This window comes from Vidua macroura, chromosome 4, assembly GCF_024509145.1.
Source record: "Vidua macroura isolate BioBank_ID:100142 chromosome 4, ASM2450914v1, whole genome shotgun sequence".
NCBI classification, from domain to species: Eukaryota; Metazoa; Chordata; class Aves; order Passeriformes; family Viduidae; genus Vidua; species Vidua macroura.
The window spans coordinates 6768947-6795364 of record NC_071574.1 but is presented as its reverse complement, the minus strand read 5'-3'; the positions used below and the strand labels follow the sequence as shown (position 1 = coordinate 6795364).

General features: G+C 36.9%; 1 protein-coding gene across 1 annotated transcript in view; it reads right to left on the bottom strand.

Annotated features, from left to right (window-relative positions):
• The window catches only part of HHIP (hedgehog interacting protein), a 72088-nt gene that overhangs the window by 41747 nt on the left and 3923 nt on the right, over positions 1-26418 (bottom strand). Inside the window, exons 2-4 of the mRNA XM_053976192.1 lie at positions 22977-23172; positions 15697-15853; positions 14652-14853 (exon numbers count right to left, since the gene is read on the bottom strand). Coding sequence (XP_053832167.1) covers positions 14652-14853; positions 15697-15853; positions 22977-23172 — 555 coding nt within the window. The remainder of the gene's footprint in view (positions 1-14651; positions 14854-15696; positions 15854-22976; positions 23173-26418) is intronic.

The window sequence follows — 26418 nt, the reverse complement described above, 5'->3', positions numbered from 1 at the left end:
CAAAGGAAAAACAGAATGAAAAGGCCATATTGCCTTATCTGAAATGTATTACTTCACCTATTTCTGCTAGATCTTGTTTTTTCCAAATTAAATATATTTTTAGATGCTGTCAAAACCCTTTTCAATACTATTTTGTTCAATTGTATCTTGCTGTACTGCTGAGGATGCTGCTGAGTTAAACAGTGACAGTGTTCATTACCCAAATATCTCTTTTAGATATTGCTCAATACCTGCTCTTTATAGTTGGTTAGATTTTTGGAGCTGTCACTGACACTTCTTATATTTTTTCCAGGATAGAACAAAATAGATGAGAGAGCTCTTTGTGTGTTGAAAGATCCTTTATGTTATAATGAATTACTGTGCCATTTCATTACTTATATTTAAAAAAATTTCTCTAGACTTCCTTCCAACACACTCAATCTTGTATCACCAGCAAATTCAGACACTTAGTTATGAACTTTTCAACGTAACAGCTGATTTTCTGGAAGCAATACAAGATTACACATTTTAAAATTATTTTAAAGATATGGATTATTTATTTCTTCTATTTGTTTTTCACTCCTAATTTAGAAGTGTACTGGAGATATGTCCAGAGGCATTGGTATAGTGCCGTTCTTGCCTGAGTGCAGTCAGAACCACAACAGCTCATGTCTTTATTGCATGAGCAGCAATCCCTCATACCACTTTCTTCAGAAACACCAAATAAAAACTTCTAGAAATATAAATTACTTTTTATTCATTATCTTACAGATTCTTTGACAGCATTCTGTTTGTGGCAAGAAATCAACATTTAAACAAGATGCTTTTTTTTGGCCTAATTTCACAATTCTCCTACAATTTCATCTACGATTTTTTGTTCTCCCTTCTCTGTTATTTGCAGGATGACCTTCAGAGCCCTTTTAAGGCCAGACTCAAAAATGAAATTTTGTAAAAACAAATAGCACAGCTTCATTACCTTAACTACTCTCATTTTCAGTTGCTTTAGAGTACTTATTTGTAGGGTAATTTATGCTGGTGCTTTCCATGATTTCTCTTCTCCCTCTTTTCTTTCCCCCCCGTCTCATCCTACAGTGAAGAAGCAGCAGATGTTAAACACCAACTATAGGATGTACTTTTCTTAGTTTCTCTTATGGAAAGAAATCAAGTTGTATCTTTTGTTTTTATACTCCATTGGTTCACCTAACTAGCCTCTGCCAAAGATCATCACCTAGCTTGAGGAAGTTCTTCTATCATGATGTCTTTAAAAATTCTGTGTATTTTTCCATATTTGTCCTTTAAATTTCCTCTCAAACCTCAGAATGTTGTTCTACCATTAATATTTATGGGAAACTCCTACTTACTCTGTCATTGAAACAATGGCAGGATATAACCCTTACTCTGGTGTTCTGAATTTATATTCTGCTCTATTAGTGCCACTTGAGTTGGATTTCCATTTTATTATAGGATTATTATTTTTTGGGGGCCTGAACATTCCCTTTTACCTCGTGATATTTCTCACCTTCTTGATTCCTGATTGTTCCAGTATATACATATTTTCCCTGAGTCTAATAAGGTACTTTTAAAGAATCTCCATGCTGCTCCTATGGATTTTAATTTCCTAACTTTCCCCTTCAGGCTATTTCTAACTTCCTCAATATAAAAATCTTCCTTTTTTGAAAAGTACTTTAATATTATTACCTTATGGCAGGTTCCCATGGGAGGATGTTGAGCTTAATTATATTATGGTCGCTTTTATTTAGTGGCTTAACCACGTTAACTTCCTGAATCAACTCATATATTTTGCTCAAGATCTGCATCAAAACTAGATTTGCCCCTTCAGTATTCCATAGAAATTGAGATACCTTACAATGGAAAGCCCATGATGATGCCCAGTAATGTATCTCAAGTAATTAGCTGTTGTTGGGCTAAGATTCAGCTGAAAACAATCTTTAGTAGTGAACTATAGTTCTGAAAAGCAGATTGAAATATGGTTTGTCTTTGAACTAGATCCACTGCTTCTCTGAACTTATAAACATGACTTTGAAAGAATGTACACTGTTTTCCTGATTAGAAGTCCCTTCTCTTTTTTTTTCCATTACTCATTTATTTCAACCCCAGTTTTAAAATCTATCTCATTAGAAAAGCATTCTCAATAACAGAAGTTGAAACAAATATAGACATGTGTATCCTCGTTCAACACAGAGCTATTACTATTAAACGTTATGAGAACACAATATTTGGTCTGTACTAGAATCAATTTCTTCATTATTTTACATCCCAAACTGATTATCTTAAACAGAACTTTCCTTAAATTTTCCAAGAAAGGTTTGCTTCATTAATGTTATAATCTGTAGTTCACTTTTTGAAAGAAAGCTAAAAATAATTTCTAAAATTGTGTGTCTTTCTGACATAAACACAGCTAACTTACATTTTTGCAGTTTCCAGGATTGTTTCACTTGTACAAAGCAGTAAAAGTATCCTGCTCTTTCCATTTTTCTCGTACTATAAGAACCAAGAAAGCAGGAATTTGTTTAGCTCATTGGCTCCATTTATCCTGAGCCAAGACCATGATCTTGGAAACCCTGTAACTTGGCTGAATACAGTACAAAGTTCTTTGCAAAAAGCCAGTGCAATTAGAACAACACAGTGTATGTTCAGTCTCAAAATTAAGACGATAAAGTTTCAAACAGCTAGAACTGAAACAAAGTATCATGGACCCAGACCTTTAATCAGTTGAACACAAATCCTAATTCCACTAGTTTTTGATCAAATGAAGAATTGTGCACTTGAGGACAGCATTAAGGAAACCCTATTCTACCTTCTTGTAAATGGGCAGAATTCACACAGAAAACAAGGAAACATAATGGAAGAAGTGCAAGTTTTGTGCAGTCCAGCCTTGGGAGCTCCTCTGAATACTCCAGACAGAGTGATCCTATAACACAGCAATAGCCTTTGCACTTTCTGCTTTATCACTGCTTACTGCTCAGTGGCCATACACATTTGCTAACCAAGTCAGCACATTGCAGACACTGTTTTAAAACCCAGTGCTTCAGTTCTGAAGCCCTTTTTTTTCCCCAAAAACCTCCCCTTCGCTGCATATTTAGAACATCTAACACATGCGTAAGACATTCTCTTCACTTTTATGAAATCATTTGTAATTTCTACTTTGATGAACTGCAACACTTAAGGAAATCAAATAAATAAAATTCAGCACCAAGGATTGTAGTTCATTATGTTTCAATTCACCTCAATTATTCATAGGTTATTGAAGGTACATTTTTTTAATCAAATAAAGGAATTATCAGGCCTTATTAGAAATAATTCTAGTTCTGCTCAGATTGAGAGTAATTTTCTTTCATGCATTTTGTTTGGTTTTTTTTGACCATTCATATGAAGTGATTTCAGAAGTTGCTAGGTTAGTAAGGAGCAAATTAAGTTCACTTCCCTTAGTCAGTTGCTACCTTTTTTTCCTTAGAATACTTACTCCTGGAAGTTGAAATATTTATGCAGATGGTAAAATAAAATCAAATTTACACACATTGATGAAATTTATATGCCTTTTATACAAAACAGAGAACTATATGGATTGTATAGAACTATGTTCCTTTTGGTTTTTTATTTGTACCGTAAAAGTTTAATAAACTATTTTAAAAGCAAAAGTTTTTAATGGATAATATAATTTGTAAGGAGAATGTATCTCTACAAGAAGTGTTAAATGTTGCAAGTTACAAAATGCTGACTCACTACACTACAGAAAAACCACAGTTTTCAATGTTTCTGTTTCAAGGATGACATTACTTTTAAATTAAGTAATCCATTACACATTTCTTTACCAAACATTTGTAAATAAAGGGTTTGGTCCAATTGTACCTGTGGTCCTCCCAGCCCCACAGGCCTTTGGAGAAACATGGATCCTGTCTATGAAATAGTTTTGTTTTCCCACTGAGGGAGACTTAGGAGAGGGGTAAAACCCCACCAGGGCTGGTTTCTGTGAGGCAGTTCCCTAATATTCCCTACTTTTGGATTTGTCTGCTGCTTCAGACTTTGGACATGATGTTTGGAACTGCCCTGGGTTTGGCAGGGCAGTGATCTCTAAGTCACCGTAGGGGCAAACCGGAGTGACCTCGTAGGTGGCTTGTTAAGGTTTATTTGATCTTCTGGCTTATTTACACAGGCACACACCTGCTTGTTATATGAGAGCACTGTGACTTCTGTCTCCTTCCCCCAAAAAGTCACTGGAGCAATCCTCTCCTGATAATATTGTCCTGTGGTATCTTGTAAGGCCATTATGGGGAAGGAAAACAGCAGCAATGAAAGTTTCACATCCCCTCTCTTCTGATCTGAGATTCTTTTGATTCGCTGAGATCTTTAAAATGCTCGGGGTTTTAACAGCCCTAAACATGGTCTGCTACTTGATAAAGAGACACAATAGCACTTGAGCAGGTCTTCAACTAGGCCTCTGTGAGGTGTACAATACCATCTTGCATTCATCACTAACAATTAAGCATCCAGTTTGTTATGGTATGCATTTTCTTTAAGGAAGAACTCAAGTAAGTACTTTTCTTATGTAGTTTGATATTAAATAAACTTCATTTACACTACAGCTCACTCAGATTGATGTATCTACTACCACTTGTGTATTGTCTCTGGGCTGTTACAGTGATGGAGAATCCAGCTGAGGGAGATTCACCAAATTTTTAAGAATGTCAAAAATATAAAAGTTTTTGGGTGATTTACTCCCTCTTTTATTTCTTTTCAAGGCATTCAGTTAGCATAAAAATAATGATTATTACATAAATTAAAGTTGTTGCAATTCAGCTGTAGGGATTGCAGTCCAAAGCCAGTGAAGATAGATCAAGGTTTTAAAAAGTATCTGCTGTAAATTAAAAACAAATGGTTGAAAGTATTTTGCAGACCTCTCTCCCACAGATTGTATATTCCATTTTCCAAATTAAATCTAAGAGAGAATATTACTTTATTGAGATTTATGGAATAATTTCTTTAAAAATTCCAGCAATATGAGAATGTAGGCAGACACTGACAATGAAGAAAAATAAGTGTCAGCTACTAAGTGGTTTCATCTTTTGGAGCTTTTTATGTTTTTGGTAATGGGAAAAATTAGTTCTGACTGCTTTTTAAAGCTAAAATTATATATAAACCATTAATTAGGGGCAGATCATTTGTCCAGCTTTTACTGCAGAGGGGATAAAATGGGTGGAAAACATGATAATATACTAGTGCTCCTTGGAGGAAGTGTTCCTCCCTCAACCCAACTTGCTGATCCTGTCTAAGGAATAAGATTTAAGAGCTTGTGAGAAAATGTGTGTAAGAGGATATAAAAGAAAATTATTCTGTGGCATCTGGGGGAAATATATATAGGAATAGCAGTTGGGCTGTATTAACTATGAAAGTAAATGTGTTACTCAATTTTTCACCTCTTTCAAGACAAACACAGGACCCTTTTTCCATGTGGCACAGTACAAGGGATGTAACAAAAGGAAATCATAGCTCTGATGGACAGGAAAGCACAGAGAAGAAGTCCCAAGGACACAGACTGGTTTTGAGAGCACCAGTGTGCCATGGATTCCCTGAAGGATTATTAGGACCTCATTACAGTTTTTGGGGTGTCCAAGAGCTTAAAGGGATGATGAATCCTGGAGCCTAAGTGGACTGTTAAACCTCCTCCCATTAAAGAAAAACATGTGGTTGAAACTGTGTTGGCTAAAAACCATGGAATTTTCTGCGTAACTTTATTCCTTCTTTGCCATTTTGTGTTGGCTATCATGATCCGCCTGTTATATTTCAGCAAAAGCAATAATTTCCTTTTAATTAGATAATTGCCATGTTATTCATTGGTTTTGATCACTTCTAAATTCAGCTTTTGGTTTTAACAAATGTAGTTTCAGAAGATGATGGATTTTTACATTTTTTAAACCGCTAAATGTACAAAAAGGATTTGTACACATAACAAAATTAAAGTAGGGATTATCTAGCACTGTGTGTGGGATACAGCTATAATCTATACAGAGCATGGAAAAGAAACTGGCATTCTCAATTGCACTGCACACATCTCAGTAATAACAGGGTATGAGGCATACAATTTCGTGGAACACCCACAATGAAAATTATTCTTTCCAAACGGAGAATTGTTTTGGAATAAGTTAGGTTAATTGGCACCGTGGGATTCCTCTCAAGGAAACACAGAACATTAAAATCTACACATGTGCATGTAAAATGATAAAGTATTATCTTCTTTCCCCTCTCAGCTCCTCAAATCTGAGACACGCTACCCAAAATCAACAGAAACCATTATGTTTTGTTGATTCAAATTTCCTCAGAATAAACTGGCAATTCTTCATCTGGTCAGCTTACAACCTAAGAGCCACTGCACTGTTCCACAATTGCTAGCTCGAGTATGGTTATCCAGTGCAGTCTCTCACATGAAAATAGAGGTCTCTAAGAGCTTTTGGCACATGCTTTTTAGATGGCAAGAAACTATTTTCAACAAAGCTACATGGTGCTAAGATACAACTTCTTTCAAAGGCCTGTTGTGTCCCTTTTAGGATTAGAACCAGAATCTGCAAATGGTTAATGAGAAATCCAGGCACATTTCACTGTCATTATACAATCTTTGGTTAAAATGCAGTATTTTACAGTTTCTGAACCCAGTTGAAGTATATTAAGTCCTCACAATAGCAACATTGCTCTCTTGAAAATTACAAAGAACTTATCACTGATTAAGAAAAAAAAAATCTTCCTTTTCATGAAGAAGGCTGAATTCTCACGCAGACTGTTGTGCTATGTGAAGTGTGTCTGTTTGTTACTGTTTAAGGTCACTATAACCAATGATATTCTACATGGTTTATCTTTAAAATGTCCCAATTTTTTCACATTTGGCCATTTGCATACCTTAACCATTATTTCTTTCTGAGTTTTCTGCTCCAATTATGTCAAGACATTTAAAAGCAATTAATTGTAGTGCCTAGTAGGCAGGTCACAGGTGAGGTGCAGCCTCAAAAATTATGTCTGTTGTGCCACAGGTCTGACTGCTGCTCTTCTGACCTCTCAGATGAGTGAGAAACTCCCATGTCCTGTGACCTGAGATCACTTCAGCTGCAAGTCCTGTGCTGAAAAATAGTCTTCATCACTTCCCTCTGCAGTCTCCAGGAGAAATCCGAGGTCTGTCAGTTTTGCAACAACACAGGCAATGTAGTGTTCCAGTTTCTCACCAAAGACATGCTGGAGTTCCCCTTTTCATACACTGAAAGAGGAGTTCCAGGACACCCAAGAATACCCCAAAAGTATCACTACTGTATGTCAATGATTTCATTCACCTTGCCCCCCTGCCTGGGCCTATGCATATATCTTACATGGATTTATCATTTCATTACTCTTAGAAGCACAGGAGCAGGACAGCAAATAGAGTTTGCACTCAGCACTGGTACAATTAATTGTAGAATAGGATTAAAATGAAATCTTGGTTTGTTAATCATAGAATATATGTCATACTTATGTTCTGTGCCTCAACATTGTTATTTTAGAGGACTATCCCTATTCTTCATGTAGAGATGAGAGCTTGGTCTGGTAGGACAATGAGGATTTGCTTTCTAGAGTTTTCATAGTCTGATTCTGAATAACTCAGAAGAATTGCAGGCCCATTGGGTTGAAGAAGGAAGAAATTCAGATAGGACCTCTCAGTTTTCCTTCCAGTGCAGCCCAGAGAGAAATACAACCTTCCACTGCTCCCCTTTCTCTCCATACATCAAAATTATCCCTTTCAGGACTAATTAGTCACAAATTTAGTAGCCACTCTTAAGTTTGGCTTTCAAGGGAGCAGAGAGCAAATAACCTTTGTGGAGAGTACACACTAGTGCTTAGTGGAGGAGAACTTGTTGTGATGTCAGGGCAAAAAGTTCAAGAAAGGTTCATTGATTTCAGCCTCATCCATGTAAGTGTTCAGAGGAAAATAAATTGAAATTGCTGGACTTGGATGGAAGGACTAGCATGAATTATGTGAATTGTGGGTATTCCATCAGTAACATAAATCCTGTGGATATCCATGGAGAGTGTATGTGTTAACTTAGATCTGTCTGTGCATCAGCAAGATGCAAGAAAAAAATGTACACATCCAGTCAAGAGGAATATGTGAAAGTTTTATCAGTGAGCAATTCAGCAAGCAACACAAACAATCCGATTCCCACACTAAGTTGTAAATAGATTTTATCCCTGGCTTACTCTAGTTTTCTATAGCCACTCCTCACTGCACAACCTCTTATAAGCTTCTTGGAGCAGGCTTTTCCAGTGCTGGAGGTAGTGGCAATTAAAAAAAATAATTATTTGATTATATATTGAATGACCTGAGTAATACATATTCACATGATTAAATGTTACAGAATCATGGAATCATTAACTTTGGCAAAGACCTCTATGATCATTAAGTGCAACCATTAACCAAGCAGCACTAGGTTCACCACTAAACTATGTCCCCAAGTGCCACATCCACCTGCCTTTTGAACACCTCCAGGGGTGATGATTCCACCACTTCCCTGGGCAGTCTGGTCCAACATCTTGACACAAACATGAAGGCACAGTAGATGTTCCACTACTAATCATGCATTCCAGCAAAAAGATGCCTGTGGCAACCAGATGCTCATTTGATCCCAAGAAACTCTGGAATAATTGGCTCAGAGCAGCACAGTTAACATGTTTAATGTCTGACAGCCTACTCCCATACTCTTATACTGAACATATGAATTGCTGTGTTCCACAGTAGTCTTCATGGCATCACAGAAAATTCTTACCTGAATCTCTGGATCACTCATTAATAAGATTCTGCAGGACTGAAAGCACTTGTGCTCTGATGAAAAAACTACCAAAACACAGTAAGAGATATATCTAACTTTTAACTCATCTAAAGGCTATTACTGGGAAATTTGCTGAGCATACACTTAAAATAATTGTCAGATATTTTTATGGAGTTTTTTTTTTTTCCTGCAAAGAGAACTGACTGTTAAAATATTTGTAAAGAATTAAGTAGGAACATAGCATTTAAAAAACTTTGGGAATTAAAAAAACTCACATAAAGTAGTCTTACTGATATTAGTTTGAAAGTAAGATGAACTACAAAGGTGACTATGGCTTAATATTTAGGGGAAGTTTCTGTTTAAGTGTTTCTTACAAGGAAAACCATAGTCTTAGATCAGAGAAGAAGGTGACAGAGGTCGAGTTTAACTCATATGTTCTCAACAGTGATCTCTGATACCACTTAGACTGAGATTTTCTGTCCCTTTTCCCTTCCCTACCCCCCCCTGCCCTGCCCTTTCCTTCCTCAGAGACTTTGCCCTTTATCATGGAATTCCCATGAGATGCATGAGAAATATTTTATTACTAGCTAAAAAACAATATAAATAACTGAATCTCACACAAGTGCAAGTGGTAATTGCACAATGGCAAATTTAAGGACACACATTTCTGCTCTCAGCACTGTGTGAGGCAAAGTGCAGCAGAGTGCAGCCGTTCTTGCTGGCTGCACAATTTATGACCTTGTAGCCAGCAGATACACACCACAGCTGCACCAGAGCTTAGTCATAATCAAAACCAAACCAAACCAAAAAAAAAAAAAAAAAAAAAAAAAAAAGAACATGAAGCCCTGCTGCAATTCTGTACCTAAGGAGCTCATTCAGTCGTTGGATTTATAAGTAGAAAACGACCTTCTAACTACAGGGACTTGATTTTACCATTGGCAGCAGTAAGATGTAAACTTGGCTTCTTTGTACAGTTCTGAGGTCCTTAGTTTTAAAAGGATTTGGGGAAGTTGAATGATTATAGGGAAGGACCACAAAAATGATTTAAGGACCAACAGTTGCAGCCCTAGAGCTACTTAGCTTTTCAGAAAGTATCCTGAAAGGTGATTATAGCATTTAATTCCCTAGAGAAGTGGTAAGCTCCTAATTTTTTTTGTTGTTGCCAAACCGTACCTTGATGCCTTCCCTTCTGAACAATATATTTTAGACCAATATATTTTAGACCAATACAGGTTTTTGGGCTCAGGAGAGAAGAAAGTAAGTGAAAATTGATGTAATAGGTTGTGCTACATTTTATGGTGATTGCTGCTAACCTAAAGGTTTCAAAGTCTTAGGAACTAATACAGTTAATAAGATAAAATACAGTCACAGGAGTATGAAAAGTTGGAGAACAGCTACAGCACTAACCATTTTTCTGTAAGTTAGATACTATCTTGAGTACCAGGTGACTGGACTCATCTTGTAGTAACAGCATATTCAGCACTGTTGCATCTCAGGAAATCATTAAATCCAAGTGTTTGTAATGTTTTGACACTTTTTTTTCCCCTGCTGAGAGCATGATGGGATAAAATCAGATTTGCATGATACTTTTGGAGCCTTTATTTTTTTTTGCCTAAATGTTGACAAGAGATTCAGACACATCAGGTCTAAATTTTCTAGATAATTGATTAAGGTCTCCTCAAATGATGCTTAAAGTGTTACCATTATTAGTTCAATAGCTTCTCATTTTGACTTTCTGCCTCTTTTCTACTTGGCAATAGTTTAAAACAGAAAGAAAATAACAGCTGTGAAAATCATACTGAAAGAAAAAAAAGGGTTCTAATATTTTCATTTAAAATTTGTCTTTGCTACACAACTTTGAAGGAAAAACTGTAAAATGTTGCTCTGCAACTAACAGCTCTCTTCATCACAACACAATGGACCAGTAAATCACCAAAACAGGGAAATCAGACTTTTAGTTTGGGTATATTATGGGGTTTTTTTGGTAAAAGGTTCATTTTTTTTTTCTTCTGTATACACTCAGGGTAGTTCGCAATATTAATGGGTACGTTAATGCATTAGGAGATGGAACCAGTATTTTCTCCACTGGGCTAGATATTCTTAAATAGTTGAGCCAGGTGCATGGCCTAGATTTGACTTACAGGTCCATGTCTCACTCATGTCCTTGCTCAGCTTTGAGGCAAGACCAAGGTACATGGGTTTTTCTTGTCACCACATTCCTCACTCAGGGGAGGAGGTGACAGGAGGGGGTTGGCCAAGTGTCCAATCCGTGCACACACACTACAATACTTATGTAGCCAGAGTGGCATAAAATGCATTGGAGAAGGTCACAGATGTTGAATTAGCAAATTCTTGATTAATATCTATTCATGGCTTCCAACAACTAAGTTAAAAAACAGACTATCAAAAAAGTATTCCTGCTAACTGTGCTGTCAAAGAATTTTAGGAGATGTGCAAAGAAAAACTGGTTCTTAAGCTTTTTTTTTTTTTTTTAATCTTCAGGAATTCTGCATCTAATGTTCTCTTGAGTAGGGCCACCAAGAAGCACAAGTCACTATCATCCATTCATGGAATCTATCTCTGTTATGAAATACCACACTTGTGCTAATTCCTTCTGAGATACCGGCAGCAGAAAAAAATTATCACTGCTCCTTTTTAATTTGAACTCCTTAAAATTAAATCATATAACTGTCAGTAATTGTACTGCAGCAACAATTTTCAAGCAGAGAACCTCAGTGACTTCAATGAACATTAAAAGGCAATGGACCAATAAAACTTAAGCAAAGAGTTGTACCACTCTTCTTACTTGCTTTCTGTTTATATCCACAGACCTTCTCAGGAGTGATGGACAAGAAGCAAGCCCAGACAATCCTATTGACGTGCTTAGGGCAGCAGAGCCTGTGAAGAAGCCCTACAAAGTTGCTCACAGCAATGTTAGGGGCTTCAAATGAATTTCATAAACACAGGGACCAGTAGTTTTTGTATATTGTTTTCCTTCTTATCTGACTGCCAGTGCTGTAATGAGTGAAATATGTTAGTGAGATCACAACTAACCTCCAGGATTATTTTTATGAAGGAAATATATCACTTCAGTTTCTTGGTTATATCAGCCTCAGGATAGTTTTAAGTTGATTCTTTGGAACAGATTTGCTACTTTATGACAATATAATGACTTTATCACTGCTATATTTCCTCTTGACATTAAAAAAAGAAGACAAAATCAACCACTGATATATTATCCTATCTATTGGTATTATAAATATCTTAATGGGATAGCTGTCCAGAATTTTTTTCAGAGGCATCAATTTATATTACCTTTGATTCAAACACAGTTGCATTATTGGCATCGTCATTATCATTATTCTAATTATTTACTGGGTACAACATATGTTTCTAAAAGTCTGAAAAAGTATTTTTGCTGTTTTTACTGTCACTGGAGTTAAGTATTTGTTTGTATTTCAGGTACAGAAAGAAAATAGCAGAAGCAGCTGTTTTCAGACACTTGAGTATAAGAGAGAAAAGTTTTACACTTCTTTTTAGGGGAAAAAAGTTGTTTGCCTTTTCTTGTTATTATTGCTCTGAGGCTGGAAAACAGGTTTTTGTTTTGTTCAAAGTTTGTACATCCAAATTCTGGCACTATACATGTTTCCTGAGTGAGCACAGAGCACAGAGTGAGCAGAGGACACATTGCATGATGTTTGCACTGTGCAAGTGGATGCAGTGTTTTACTTTTTTACACTGTTTTACACAGTGGTTTGTTGAGTTTTTTTGTAACTGCTGACTGTTCTGCACTGCCTGCTGCAAAATCATCTATCCACAGAGTGTTTTCCATTACTGATTTCTAGTATTGAAGCATGTAACAGGTAAGTAAAACCAAATACTCTATCAAGTAGTGACAATGCTGCCATTGCCACAGTGATCTCCCATCCTTTTGGGTAAGGGACCATGAACAGTGATTGTAGGAACTAGACTGCAGAGGATAAATGTAAAAATGTTCAAGAACCCTTGTTTTAAAACTACCATTTTGATTATATGGGGTTTGGGGTTTTTGATTTATTTATTATTTTATGTAATGTACTCATTCCACAAATTCTTTACTCTTTCTGTTTAAGAGCTGGAGTCCTGCTCCTAGGCACATTCCCTTTCTCCTTCCCTGAAAAGTACATAAAGCCTCCATTCTTGCCAGCCTGCATTAAACTCTGCAACACAATTATCCTCAGTCACTGGACTGTTATCTCAGGGAATTGAATTAGACTTTCTAGCTTAGAAACATCAAATTATTTACACAAAATGTTATAGTTGAAACAGATCCAGTGTAAAGCATTACATGATGATTAGAATAGTATAGATTAAAAAGATCAGGTCACGGATTTAAAACAGAACTGAAAGTTGTATCTGATCCTGAGGGTACCTGTTGGGAGTCATATCAAGCAGGTTAGTGCCTGTTCAGAGGCATGGAAAATCAGTTTTCCATTCAGCCTTGTCTCTAAGTTGCAGCTGTAAAAGTTTCCTCGAGAAAGATTTCTTTGGGACCAATAACAGTTCTGTGGAAATTTCACTGTCAGTTTTCCACAAGTACAAGTGATCAGAACTTTTGGTTAAGAACTATGAAACAGTCTTAGATGGCTGTTCAAAAACACCCCTGATAAGTCCCTTCTGTTTGGATACCTTGAACATAGTGGTTATCTTCAGGGGCAGAAAGGGAAGCATTCAGCAAAATACATAATCATATAAAGTAGGTTTTTTTCCTGAAAAATGTGCAATATGTTTCATTGCTCTCTTTTTCAATACACACTAAAAACCTCTGAGATTCTCTCTCAGAAAAGTCTATCCTAATTGGCCTCTTGCCCTTACAGCTGAAACAAAATTATCGGTTAACAAGTGCTAAGCATTTCAAATCGATCTAGTTTGTCACAATTATCATTTAAGATCCCTCTGTCAAGGGTGTGTCAATATAACTTTCATCCATGAAGGTTTTTGATACATAGTCCTGACTATTCTAGGCATAACCTGATTGCAACTTAAAACTTCTTTATATATCTGAATTTTACTTGCATTACCACTCTGAATTGTGATAAGAAATCAACATGGAACAGCACTTGACAGCACCCCAGAAGTAAAATATCTTCCAACAGACTTAAGAGTTTTCCATTGGTACTTACCCCATAACTAGATGTAATTTCTCACCTCCACCTTCCAACATATTCCCATCAGTGCCCATTCCCCACTCACTGCCCCGACCATGAAAGTGTTCCCAGTGAACAGGATGAAAGCTGTTCATCCCACCACCCCTTATGTCTGAATTGAGAGGGTCAGTCATTTTTATGTGACCTTCCAACACATGCAGTTTTAAAGCAGCCTCCCACCCAGGGAAGCTTGTGCTACATTTGGAGTTGAGCCAAGAGGGAATGAGCACCCCTGCTCCTCTCCAGGGCATCCCTGAGCATTCCCCCCACCCGTGTCCAGCTCTCCAGGCATCACCGAGCACCTGGAGGGCAGGGGAGGCCCTAAGCCAAACTTGCTCCCCTTGGCACCACAGCAAAACTCATTTGAATTCAATGGCATGGAAATGAGCCCAAAGGATGAAAATACAAAGATACTGCTGTGGAATGCTGGTGCTGAATAGTTTCATTTGAATTTAAAGTGAGGAAAAAAGGAAGGGACAGAAAATAGTATGGTAAGAGTTACAAGATGCTGTTTTCCCTTCCCACTATGAGTTTTCACTTCTTTGCCAGAAAGAACTGTGGTGTCTCTTCTCGTTACTCTTTTTTTGTTATTTAAATTCAATTAATATCTAAAACATATTCTTCCCATTTCTCCCATATACATGCTAAAATATAAAAGGTAGAGGTAAGTATAAAATCCAACCTTTATTCCACTTTGAACAAGTTTGTGTATATCCAAAAAAGGTTCCTTGAGTATGTCTCCTTCGGGAGTGAAAATCTTGACATATCCTTCTTTCTCAAGAATAAAGAGGCGATGGGATCCATCCCCACAATGTACTGCTCCAACAGGCTGCCTTAGTCCACTCACAACCTCTTGAATACAGAAGCAGTTGTGCTTGTGTTTTCTAAAGAAATTTAAAGAAATAGTGAGACGTTTCTTCTTTCTCATAACCATGACACAACAATGTCCCTAAGAGATAAAATTATTGCTCTGCAATGATATTAAGACGGTTTATAATAAAACACTTTTTAATATATTAATGTGTATAAATTATTCCCTTGAATGTATGCAAGGACATAATACAGAAAATCAGCTTTAACTTCACTTGAGGAAAATTTGCTCTGCATACAAAAAAGAGAACATTAAATAAACTTAGATCCAAAATGTAGAGCAATGGGAGGGAAAAAGGTTGGCAAAAGAAGAGAATAATTTAGAAATACAGAATTTCTACTATAAAATAAACACAGTAAATTTCATCACTTGGATAAAATTTGGATTTGAATATCCATTTTAAAATAAAGACTTTTGATGGAATAATCTAATTAAATTATTTTCACACCCCCCCCCCCAGTGAAATAAATTGAAGATCACAGCATAAATATTTTACAAATAAACTTATTGTAGTTTTTTAGTAACATTAAATTTAGGTACAGATTACTTCCCAGAACTATGAATGATCCACGATCATCCATCAGGCTGGATGATAACCAAGATCCACAGGGTGGATCAGAGCAGGATTCTAACATCTTTTCAGCAAGGCAAATATCAAATGGGACTGAAGTGCTGAAGCTCCCATAACTTTCTCTTTTCACATACACTAGCAGCAGCAAAAGAAAGTCACATCTGGAAAACACAGCTGCTCAGCATAAGCACACACAGAGCTGTTTCACTGTGAAAACCACAGGCTTTGCTAGGGTTTTTTTTTTTTTTTTTTCTTTCAGATTAAACAGCATTTATCTTTATGAACCTGCTGATCTCTTCCTCTTTGTCGTATTCTTCCATGTGGTCCAGGGAGTTAGAAGCTGGCCCTCGCACTTGTTTTCTTGGAAAATCTGGAAAGCACACACCACCATCTTTTCTTGCATAGTAATAGCAAAACTCATCAGCTGTAGTTTGGAGGAAACCTTAAAAATGTAAAAGAGCATACAAATATTTAGTGTGTTGTCATGTCTGCAGTTTTGTGTCATCAAACTCATCTTTAAATAGATTATAGTGGAAAAAGACATTTTAAACAAAGGCTATCTGCAAAAAGAGAGTCTGCTCTGAGTAAACACAAATGTATAAACACAAACTGAGCATTGCCTTTTGCAGTTTATTCATCTGTATTTGTATTAAACCTCATTTTCAGTGTGCTTAACTTTCATTCAAAATGACACAACAGTTCACTCACTAAAAAATTAAGAGACAAAGTTCAGAGTTGAGGCTGTGACACACTCTCCCTAATTTTAACCCCATCAATCAAGTATAGTATCTGCTGTAAAATAGCCTGAGCAGATTCTGTTTAACTTTTTTAAAATAAGTGATTAGTTCTAGTCGAAATCTCAGTGAAGACTCTGGTAAAACCCCAGCAGTAAAAATTTTGTGGAATGCTGCCAGCAAAGGACATTAGTTGGAGAGGTGAGAAGTGGGAAGTAGTGCTGAAAACTGCACCACAGTGACATCCAGCTGGTTTCTGGTTGACTCCCAGCATTAAAGTAGCTGAGCAGTGTCCCATGGTGAAGCCTACTTCCTCAGGCCCATCCCCTGACAAAGGGATGTGTCTCATGCTGCGTTGGATGAAAGGTGGTCCTTAGGTTTTAAGTTAAATGAGGAAGGGCTTTGAAGACCCAGAGAAACGCAAAGTTGATAATATGAGAGCCTTTGAAGAAAAACCCTGCCACAATTGCTATTACTTTCTGGCAGTATGTTTAAGGACATTAAAAAAATATCTATTGCTGTTCACAAACCTATTTCTAGTAATTTCAATTCTGGTTTTAATCAGGAGTATTAAATCTAAGAAGACAGGATCTGGCTGGTTATACATGTACTATTCTACCAGAACACTGTTGAGATAATATGTCTTAAGTTACCTTCATTCCTGTTTGCATTACTGGCAACTGTCTTAGGATGTACTATAGTCCAGGACATAACTCATAGGATACACAGAATTAGCACTTAATTGGAATTAGAGGCCTAATTTATGCATGGCTTTACCACTTGTGAATAATGCAGTAATCCACAGATCTTGGCCATAAAACCTCTGGCTTACAACGTACAATAAGAACTGATCAGGGACAGATGTGCTTCATTGGAAAATGCCAATTTCTTACAAGCAAAGCTTTTTCAGAAACATTATCAGTTTTGACAAAATTTTACTTAACACGATGTTTCTGGTCCAAGCTCGAACTTCTGGTCTAAATGAAAAAGACAGAACCAGACAGAAAACCTTGTGTCACTATACTCCAATGTCTTGTAATTAGGGTGTTTCATTAGGAAGAGGAATATTCAGGTCAATGTCCCTCATCTGTCAGGCAAGAGTTTGACCCTAAATCTCCCATTTCCCAAGTAAATGTCCTAACAACGACTTTATTAGCTATCCTGGGGTGGTCTCTCTGTGGCTTTCTTCATGGAAAATTTCGAAAGAGTTCAATTTCTTCCTTATGTGGAATAGGAAAATTTTTTGGATCCCAGAATTCTTGTGGAGTGAAAAGCCTTTCCCACCCAACTATACTTCTTTTCATATATATCTTCCTTTAAAAATATTGGAAAAATGACAGGACAAAGCCTGCCTTTGATTTCTATAAAATAATATCTGGAAACACATGGTAGTGTGTTGTGGTGTAAAAGTTTAATTACCATGATGTGGAGCTTCAGTAAATTTCATCTCTGAAGAGCTGCTTTTAATTTATAGTAGTTATTTGGAGAAAATGGGAGATGTAATTTCAAGTGGAACAATTGAAGAGGAACTCTGATATAATCATAGAGCAGTATTCCAAGGCTTATAAATATAATGCCAAAATCAAAGGTAATCTAAAATCTTGCTGTTGAATTATTTGACTTAAGAATACAGGGGTTTGTCTTTAATAATTTATTTCTCTAGGCACAATGGGTCATTTGAAAAAATGCAATAGGAAATTAGAGGTGTACGATTACTAAGCATTTCTAGAATTTTCCAAGTATACAATTTACTATTTACTAAAGTTAAAATTCTCTTGGCTTGAGTGTTATCTTTAGTCAGGGAAACCCAGAGCAGGTTGTGATCAGGTTGTTCACTCAGTACATGTCCATTTCAAATAACAATCAGATGCAAACTCACTTGACCAGCCCACTGCCTTTTCTTATATGTAAGACATATAAGAATTTTTGCCTTTGCCTCATGAAATATTTTATCATGCACTAAAATGCATGGTGCACTGCAGCTGCCTTTTGCTGTTTAGCAAACCCATCAGCAGATTCTAAGAAAGGATAAGGCCTATGGACCATTTTCATTAGAAATGCTTGTAAAAAAGTGGAGCCAGAATTAAACTATGAAAAATGTTGCATTACTGGAAGGAATGTAACCTCTGTAAATACAGTTTCACCTGTGCATTAAGGGTGGAATTTTGCTATTTTGTTCTATTAAAAACATAGTAATTTAGGGAAAAAAAACCCCTCCATGTCTTATATATGCTCCATTTAACATACTAACAGCTTCACTGAGGACATTTAGAGAAACATTTGCTTCTACACTCCTATCTGCTTGTAGCCATTTATTATCTTCTTTCTCATGCTTAGATTGTAAGGTCTTTAGTGTACAGTTTGCCATTTTGTTCAGTTTGTACAGTGTCCAGAAGAATGGTCCCTGACAAGTGCCCCTAAGCACTAGAATTGTTTGGAGAAAAGGAAAAAAAAAAGTAATAGGGACTGCAACCCTTGGTCCTGTGTGAATTTCTGTGCTAACTAATTTATTTTAAAAGACTCATACGTATTATTACAAATTTCCTACCAGCTGTGTACGCGTTGACAGAGCGGTGCCTGTGTTAACAAAGAAAATTGAAATCACAAAGGATGATTAAACATCATGTTTAAGTGTCAGATTTTGCACAGGCTTGCATTTCTATGCTAAACTTTCTGTCTTGCAAACAAGAATCCAACGACAGGCTTTTCAGTTAAGGCAGCTACAGTGAAGGCTTTCTGTGTTCGCCTTTATAAAACACTGTGGGAATAAATTGCAAGATTAAAAGCCTTTTCAAAGGAAAACTGCTCCCAGCTGATCCCCACCTCCTCTCTCCACTTGTATTTGCAGCCAGTTGTTCCTCACACTGTATCTCCTTTCCTGTTCTATCTTCTCCAAATTTCACTTTGCTGGATTCCCTGATTACCCATTCCCTTTCCTCTTCTCTTTGACACACAATTCCAGTGCCATGGTAGCACACGTCCCAGTCTTTGGAGCAAGTCAAAGACTTTGCATTGCACATAGGATTGAGTATCATCCACTCATCTGAGTAAATCTACACTGCCTTTGAGGGCATCTGGAAATTAGGCTCACCTGCTTTATTTCTGCTGTGACCTTGAGCATATAGTATTTACATTGTGTCAAAGCAGCCTTTACCTTTTGGAGTTTTTTTTTTTTTCCCTGATTTGCACCTTTGACATCTAGATGTGAATTTGTTCACAAAAACCCCACATTGTTCTCTCTTCTCAACTGCCAGTAAAAACCAAACCAAAGACATGATTTCAGACAGATTGTTTCAAAATGTACTAAGCCCACCGGTAGCTCACATAATTTCCAACTGGTTTTCAAGTGACTGGTGACCCTCTTCTCCTGCTCAGACTTCAGGTTTCTGCACACAGGCAGGGCCAGGGTTGATGCCCTTCATGCTCTTGTTGCCAGTAGCAAATTTACCACCCTCTACTATTTTTCTTCAGGTTGACTATGTGACTATTAATCAGCCATGTTAGAACTTCTAGAAGTGCTCTGTGAGTTGTAGACTTTCTTAGAATTCCCATGTTTTGAGCTAGAATTCCAACGTTTTGGAACACCCTGTTTGGTGCTTGAAAAATCCTATCAGATGTCTGTTCTGGTAATGTCTGGATTCAGATCTGGGCCTGGATCTGAATTCACTCACAATCATCTCAAACCCATTTCTTCTAATGAAAATAATGGAGGCCAGATAGTTCAAAATCTCTCCCATGTCCTTGGATGACACCATGGCTGTGGCACAGACTTGTTCCTTAGAATATGCCACTTCCAATGGCATGGATCAAGTTTCTGATTATGTCTAAAGGCAGAATCATCTGTGGCTTTCTTTAATAGCTATATTAGTAATACATATTAGACAGTCTTCCCTTATGTAAAGGGAAAACATAAAATTCATATTGACTGAAGACATTTCATTAAATCACTTCAGTGTCTCCATCAATAATCCCTTAAACTGAGGCTTGAAGTAAAGATTAGATGAGAAATAATCACAACAGTTATCTGGAATGAAGCAGGGAAGCTCTAATCTCAAAGTCTTTGTGAAACATTACACCCTCCTGCTCATCCATACAATCCTAACAGCTTCTGATATTATTCTGCTTGAATAAAGAATAAGGTCCCCTTTTTCTCTCAATATTCCTTAAGAAGTCAGTGGAAGTTCTGATACAGTCATAACTGGTGGGCAAACTGCTGTCTTCAAAAGAGTTAACCAAGGATCTGCTAGAGTTTTTATCTTTGCAGGAGACAATGACTTTTTGAAGCTAACCCATGAAAAAAAATTATGCATAATTTCTCAGCCTTCTTGGTTAATATGTACTGCTAACATTTCAATCCCAGAAAAGATGCTTGCTGTCTTAAAATGTTAATAATATTTCTCATTTGCACAAGACTTAAGGGATAAAATTATTTTTGTAGTCAGCAATTTCCTTAAACTCTGTTGTATTGGTGTTCAGAAACAATTAGCACTCTCTAATGGAGGAAGAGTAATTATTCGACATTTTAACAAATGCACAGTGAATCATTGCCAGAGACCTTGGGTTTGGGGGCCTGTTAATTTTCAACTCTGCAAAATCCTCCAGGCTAAGCTGAAAACATAGCTTCCACATTTCCTATTTTCTTCTTTCTTTTGCAATAAATATTACTACAGATCTACAAGTCTCACAAGGAAAACAGAACCCCCAAATAAGTTATTTTAATTACTTATGTTTCAGAATGTACAATATTATGAAACTATATTAAAATCCTATAGGACATCTTTCAAAAAGAGGGACCTGAATCTTAATGAATACCTTTGGGAAATGCTAGAATAGGTATCAACGACCATGAGTACCAGTCAACTCACCAAATTAATCCTGTTGGTGGATGTAAGCATGCAACAAGTTTTTGTTAGTGCAACCTACTTTCAGGACAAGTATTTAGAACAATTATTAGCATCTGATTGATGTAGGAAAAATCCTATTTTAACTGATGCTAAAGTATGTAAGCTCTTTCCCTGCAAAGCACAGTGCTCTGCCCAATGCTAAAGTTATGCTTTCATCTGGTTATCTTTCAAGGCAACCTGGGTGGTCACAAAAAGCACTTGACATCTTGATGCACTTCAGCAGTTTTACATATACACAAACTTTGTAGAAAAATAAATTTGTCATTCGTCACCACATATGTTGATCTGAGGAGCGAGGTTCCTGTGGCTGTAGCTCCTGTGCTGCTCAGCCCTTTCTCATTCTCCCTCCCTCCCTCCACCTCCTCCTTCTTTCCCCCTTTCCCCTCTTTCACTTTTTTCAATTAAATAAATTGTTTCCTCATAAACACAGAATGTCACAAAACAACTCTGAGGATCTCATTTTGCAGAATATGAAAATCATTTGTGCTAGCTACAAACTCATGTCAAAAATGTCTTTGTGCTGACTTCTTATATGGGCCAAACATTTAGAATATCTAATCTGTTATCGCTGTTCAGCAGGCAGTCTTGGCAACTATGATCTATTCTGCTTTGCTTTGGGGAATGTGATAAAGAGCAAGAAACAGCTGGTTTAAGAAAGCCTTAGAAACATCTCTTAGTTTATAAAGACAATAATAATATTTTCATATTTCAATGGGTTGAGATACATGTTAAACCACAGTAAAGGGGAAAAGTAAGTAAATTCAAAATGTTTTCCCAAGTCAATAAAAGAACACTGCAAAAAAATCCCCGCACTCTTGGGGTTTCAGAGAAAACAAGTACACACTGTAAACATGCAATTAAAAAACCGTCCTCCAAATCCCATCCACTTAAACTATCCCCTTTACTCAAATATGTTTATATTATATTACAAAGCTGTGTTCATATGTTAAAAGTGACTATTCACAAATTCATTTTTCATCTCATTATCAAGTCCTTTTTTCCAGTCTGTGTTGCTAGTTTAAAGAAAAAAATAAAAAAAAAGAAATCGTAACCTATTTAATTATTTTCTCCTGTGTGTGGCATTGTTTATAAGTAGTGTTTGGACAGGGAAAAAAGCATAGTTTAAAAATGACAGTCTTAAACATATAAATAATTTACTATTGGGAATACCAAAGATGTTATTTAACATAATAGTGTCTTAAGACAGCGCTTCTAAAAGAGCCATCCTCTGCGGTTATTTTGTTGATATAGTTACAAGTGATAGCACACATTCGGTGACTGCCTCAGACAACACAGGGCAAACTCTGCTTTTGGTTATGTCCAGCTAACTCCACTGACTACAGTGAGGAAGTGCTAGGTAAGTGAGGAAGTGCTAGGTAAGTGAAGAATTTGCTTGTTAACAGCACGCTGGAAGTGATTCAAAGACCACAGAAGTCTATCAAATAAGGCCCTTTGATTTCAATGAGCTTTAAACCCTGTGGAAAAAACATCAGTTTCTAGGGTAACAAAACCAGAAAAAAACACTTTACTCATCAGCTTTTAGAGGCTACAGCAAACAGCCAGGACCTTTTATTTCTTGCATTTTAAAGCAATCTATCATTTAGAATAGCCTTCTGGATGGCCAGCTTCTTGTTTGCATGATTAGAATGAACACACTAATATTTCAGCAAAGGTAATAGTTTCAGGTGCCTTTGACAACAATCCAACCATGTGTGTTTCATGGTGCGTTTAACAGGAGGGTGGCAAGAAAGCCTCAAAGTATTTCGAGGGCTACACAAGATCTGCTGTGAAGACATTCTGTCCCTGCTTGGGCAAATTCCCCTGGATATCAGTGGGGATTTTTCCTGCTTAGAAGCTGGAGAAACTGCTCAGGCAATATCAACATATCAGGACATCCTTTAGCCCCATATTTTGTTATGAGTTTTACCTGGTATGTGACCTCTGCAGGTGTAATAGAATTCTTTACAATAGTCTTTGCACAGGTAGGGAAGCATTAGTTCTTTTTCAGGAGTTTCCCCTTTCTCAGGTGAGTGGAATAGGTTCTGAGCGTGAGGTGAGCAGTGTGCACACTTGATTTCCTCCAGTAGCTTCGCACATTCTGTGTTGTTGGTAACAGAAAGGACCTGCAAGCCACAAACCAGAGACAAGTAAACCTGTGACCCCATCCTACACAAAGAAAGATTGCATGGCCTAATGCCATAAATAATGCTAATGGAACCAATACAGTTACTATCAATGCACTGAGTTTCGTGTCACCGTTCTGCAGGTGCAAAAGTTATTACTATGAAATGTGCAATATGCTATTGGTACAGTGAGATTTTAATTTCTCTAACTTCTTATAGAGGATTCTTACAGAATCTTCTATAAGATTTCCTATCTGAGCTTGCTTCTCAGATGAGAATAACAGTACTCAAGTTATTTTAAGGACCCTTGCCCACCATCACACAGGCAATCTCTGAACTAGAGGAACCAGTTATATATAAGAGGGAGTTACACCAACAGGCCTATCCTCTTCTCTTACAAGAAATACCTAAAATCCTAACTTGTAAGGTGGCCTACTCAAGTGTTTAGAGACTAAAAATTAAAATTCTCGCATCAGAACACATCAGGAAAACCATGTCTAGGTATTTGTAAAATGGGTGTACCTTGAATGACACAAAGCCTGGCTGCTGAAATGACAGCTGTGGAATTCAGCAGGTGCCATGGACTTTTCATGCTTTAAATGCTGCTCTGCTTTTTGATCTCTCTAATGCACACGATTTGGAGGTGGGAGACCCTGTATGTTTTCAGATATATTTTTCTATTATAAGTGCAAAAGTAGAATTTGTAATGTCTTGTTTGTGTCAATATGGAAACTGTAACTTTGTCCTGGAAACAAGTGTATATTATGGATGCATAGCACTTAAAGAGGCACGAAACCACAACTGATGATGTGTTTAAGTAAACACAGGAGCCTAAGTAGTGCAATGTCATCAAATCATGAAAAATAATGGAAAACAGCGTAGTTGTCTTTATTAGCTTTTCAATGCATGCACTTGATTAATCTATTGTTAACTACATGGATTTTTTTTGGTCATTCATCCCAATGGTGGGCAATGGGAAATGTGTTCTCTCCACTGAGAGGGTCTGACTATGATCCAACAACAAAACTCAGGTTCTTTCTGCTATTTATATAACACAGTTATAAACAGAGACTGTAAGACATTTGAAAATATTGCTAGTTTTTCTATAGTTCGTATCTCTGAGCTGATTTACAGAAGGACTTTCCAATGTCATTCCCTTGCCATGTAACATTATAGGGAATGACCTAAGTTACTTTTGATAAATAAGTTATTTAGTGCAGGAACACTCTGGATATGTTTGAGTTTGCTGTCTCATAGGTCAGCTCTCTTCTAGGATGCTGTACTTTGATAACACAGGTTTGAACTCAGCTTTTTATTTACAGGGCATAATTACATAGACCTCAGATGCTTGAGAGAAATTCACTTGCAATTGTTTAAAACAGGTATGTATTCAAAATATTACGCAATATATGGCCCATACATTTAAACAACATCCTATTTATAACAACCTTAAATAGAAGGCAAACCCTATCCAGGAAAAATTAGCCTTACCATACATATATTGTCAAAAGACCATCTGAAATGTGCACTAAAGTTTAGTGTTGGAATTTGGACCACTAATCAGAAGAACACCATTTGGCTTCTACCCTTATTCTGGATGTGCTGCCATTGGCTTCAAAAAGAATTCCTCCAGGTTTGCCAGGATCACTAAATGCATTAAATGTTCCAGACTATCTGCTGTCAAACTATCCTCAGCTTCATAGCACCTGCAGGCAAATAATGTGATTAACATCTGCCACATACAGTTTATTAAGAATATAACTATCTCACATATTTTGTAAAGGGTTTGTCTTTTCTTTTCTTTTTTTTTTTTTTTTTTTTTGGCTTTAAGACAGTAATCAATTAATTGCATGTTGCATGTATAGCAAAAGGTTTGCCTTAGTCCTGAATTCTTTCAGGATTTTTTTCCATGGCCACAGGCTCTTCTCTCCTGAAAAAGTTTAGATTCCTTTTGCTAGATTGCCCATTTGGGCCATAAGCAGGAGAATTCTTAACCTTAGTCTTCTTTCTTGAGTTTCAGATGTTGTTCTAGATATGGTAAATCTTGACAAGAACTAAAAATATAATAACAACTACTATAAACTATAACCAAAATACATAACAAGTAAAACTTTCAACTTGAATACTGCCAAGGATTGCAGGCCAGGTAGTAGAGAAGAGACTTGACATGCTTGCAGCAATCCATGCTGCTGAGGCAATGTTCTGCACTAGCTGAACTTTCCTAAGGGATGCTGTGATTCTGATACAGGGAAGGGTCTGTATAATTCAATCAGGTCATTGGCTGCCAAACAGGACAAAGTCTGAAGCCAACAGGAGATGAGCAAAACCACTATCCATAAATACTACTTTTTAAGAACATCGTGTCGCTTGTCTCTTGAAGTAAGGATGAAATGACCTATTTTGGTGCTTCCATCAAAGGACTGTGAGTACAGACCCTTCAAAGTACTTGCCTATATGCAGTAGTACCACCTGGTTTGCAGAAGTCTCAGAAGTTTTCATCAGGGAGTTCATCTCAGGCTTTCTTGTGGTCACAGTGTGATGGTGTGTTTAGAAGTACAAGTAAACACAAGGTATTACTAGGTAAATATTCAATGTGTTTATTGAATTAACTCCACAGTGATGCAGACAGAAAACTGTACTTCTACTGGAAGACTCCAGAACACATTGTGAACAGGGGGGGAAAAATAAATTACAGGATGGCAAAGCTAATTTACTGTTTCTTGTGGAAAACGTAATTGACGTTGCCTGGTGATACAGGCTTGCCAACATTTCAGTCCTCAAAGTTAAGACAAAAGGATCCTAATCCCCCTGAGCAGCTGCTATCCAGGAATTAACCACAGGAATTCACCCCCTCATGTCATTTCTGGAATGAATCTTGGTCATATAATAGCTAATCGGAAGATTAAGGAATGAGAGTCAATCAATTATCTGAAAATCAAGTACAATGTTACTTAACTTTTAGAATGCTCAGGCAAAATAGGGTGGTAACATTTGCTCTGTGTGAGGTCTGATGTGTAACTCTGTACTGGCTTGGAGACAGGACAAGTCCCTATTCTGAATTTCAGCAAATTGATAATGTATTTATCCTGGAGTATACTAAACCAGTTCTAAGCAGATTCTGAAATACTTATTTAAATGAAGCTTTTTCTGTTGGATGTCTACTTTGAAAATGACCTTAAAGTTGACAATGGCTTTGGTCTTTTGAAGAAATGTAAACTAATTTCCTGCTTCAATTTTTAAAGTCGT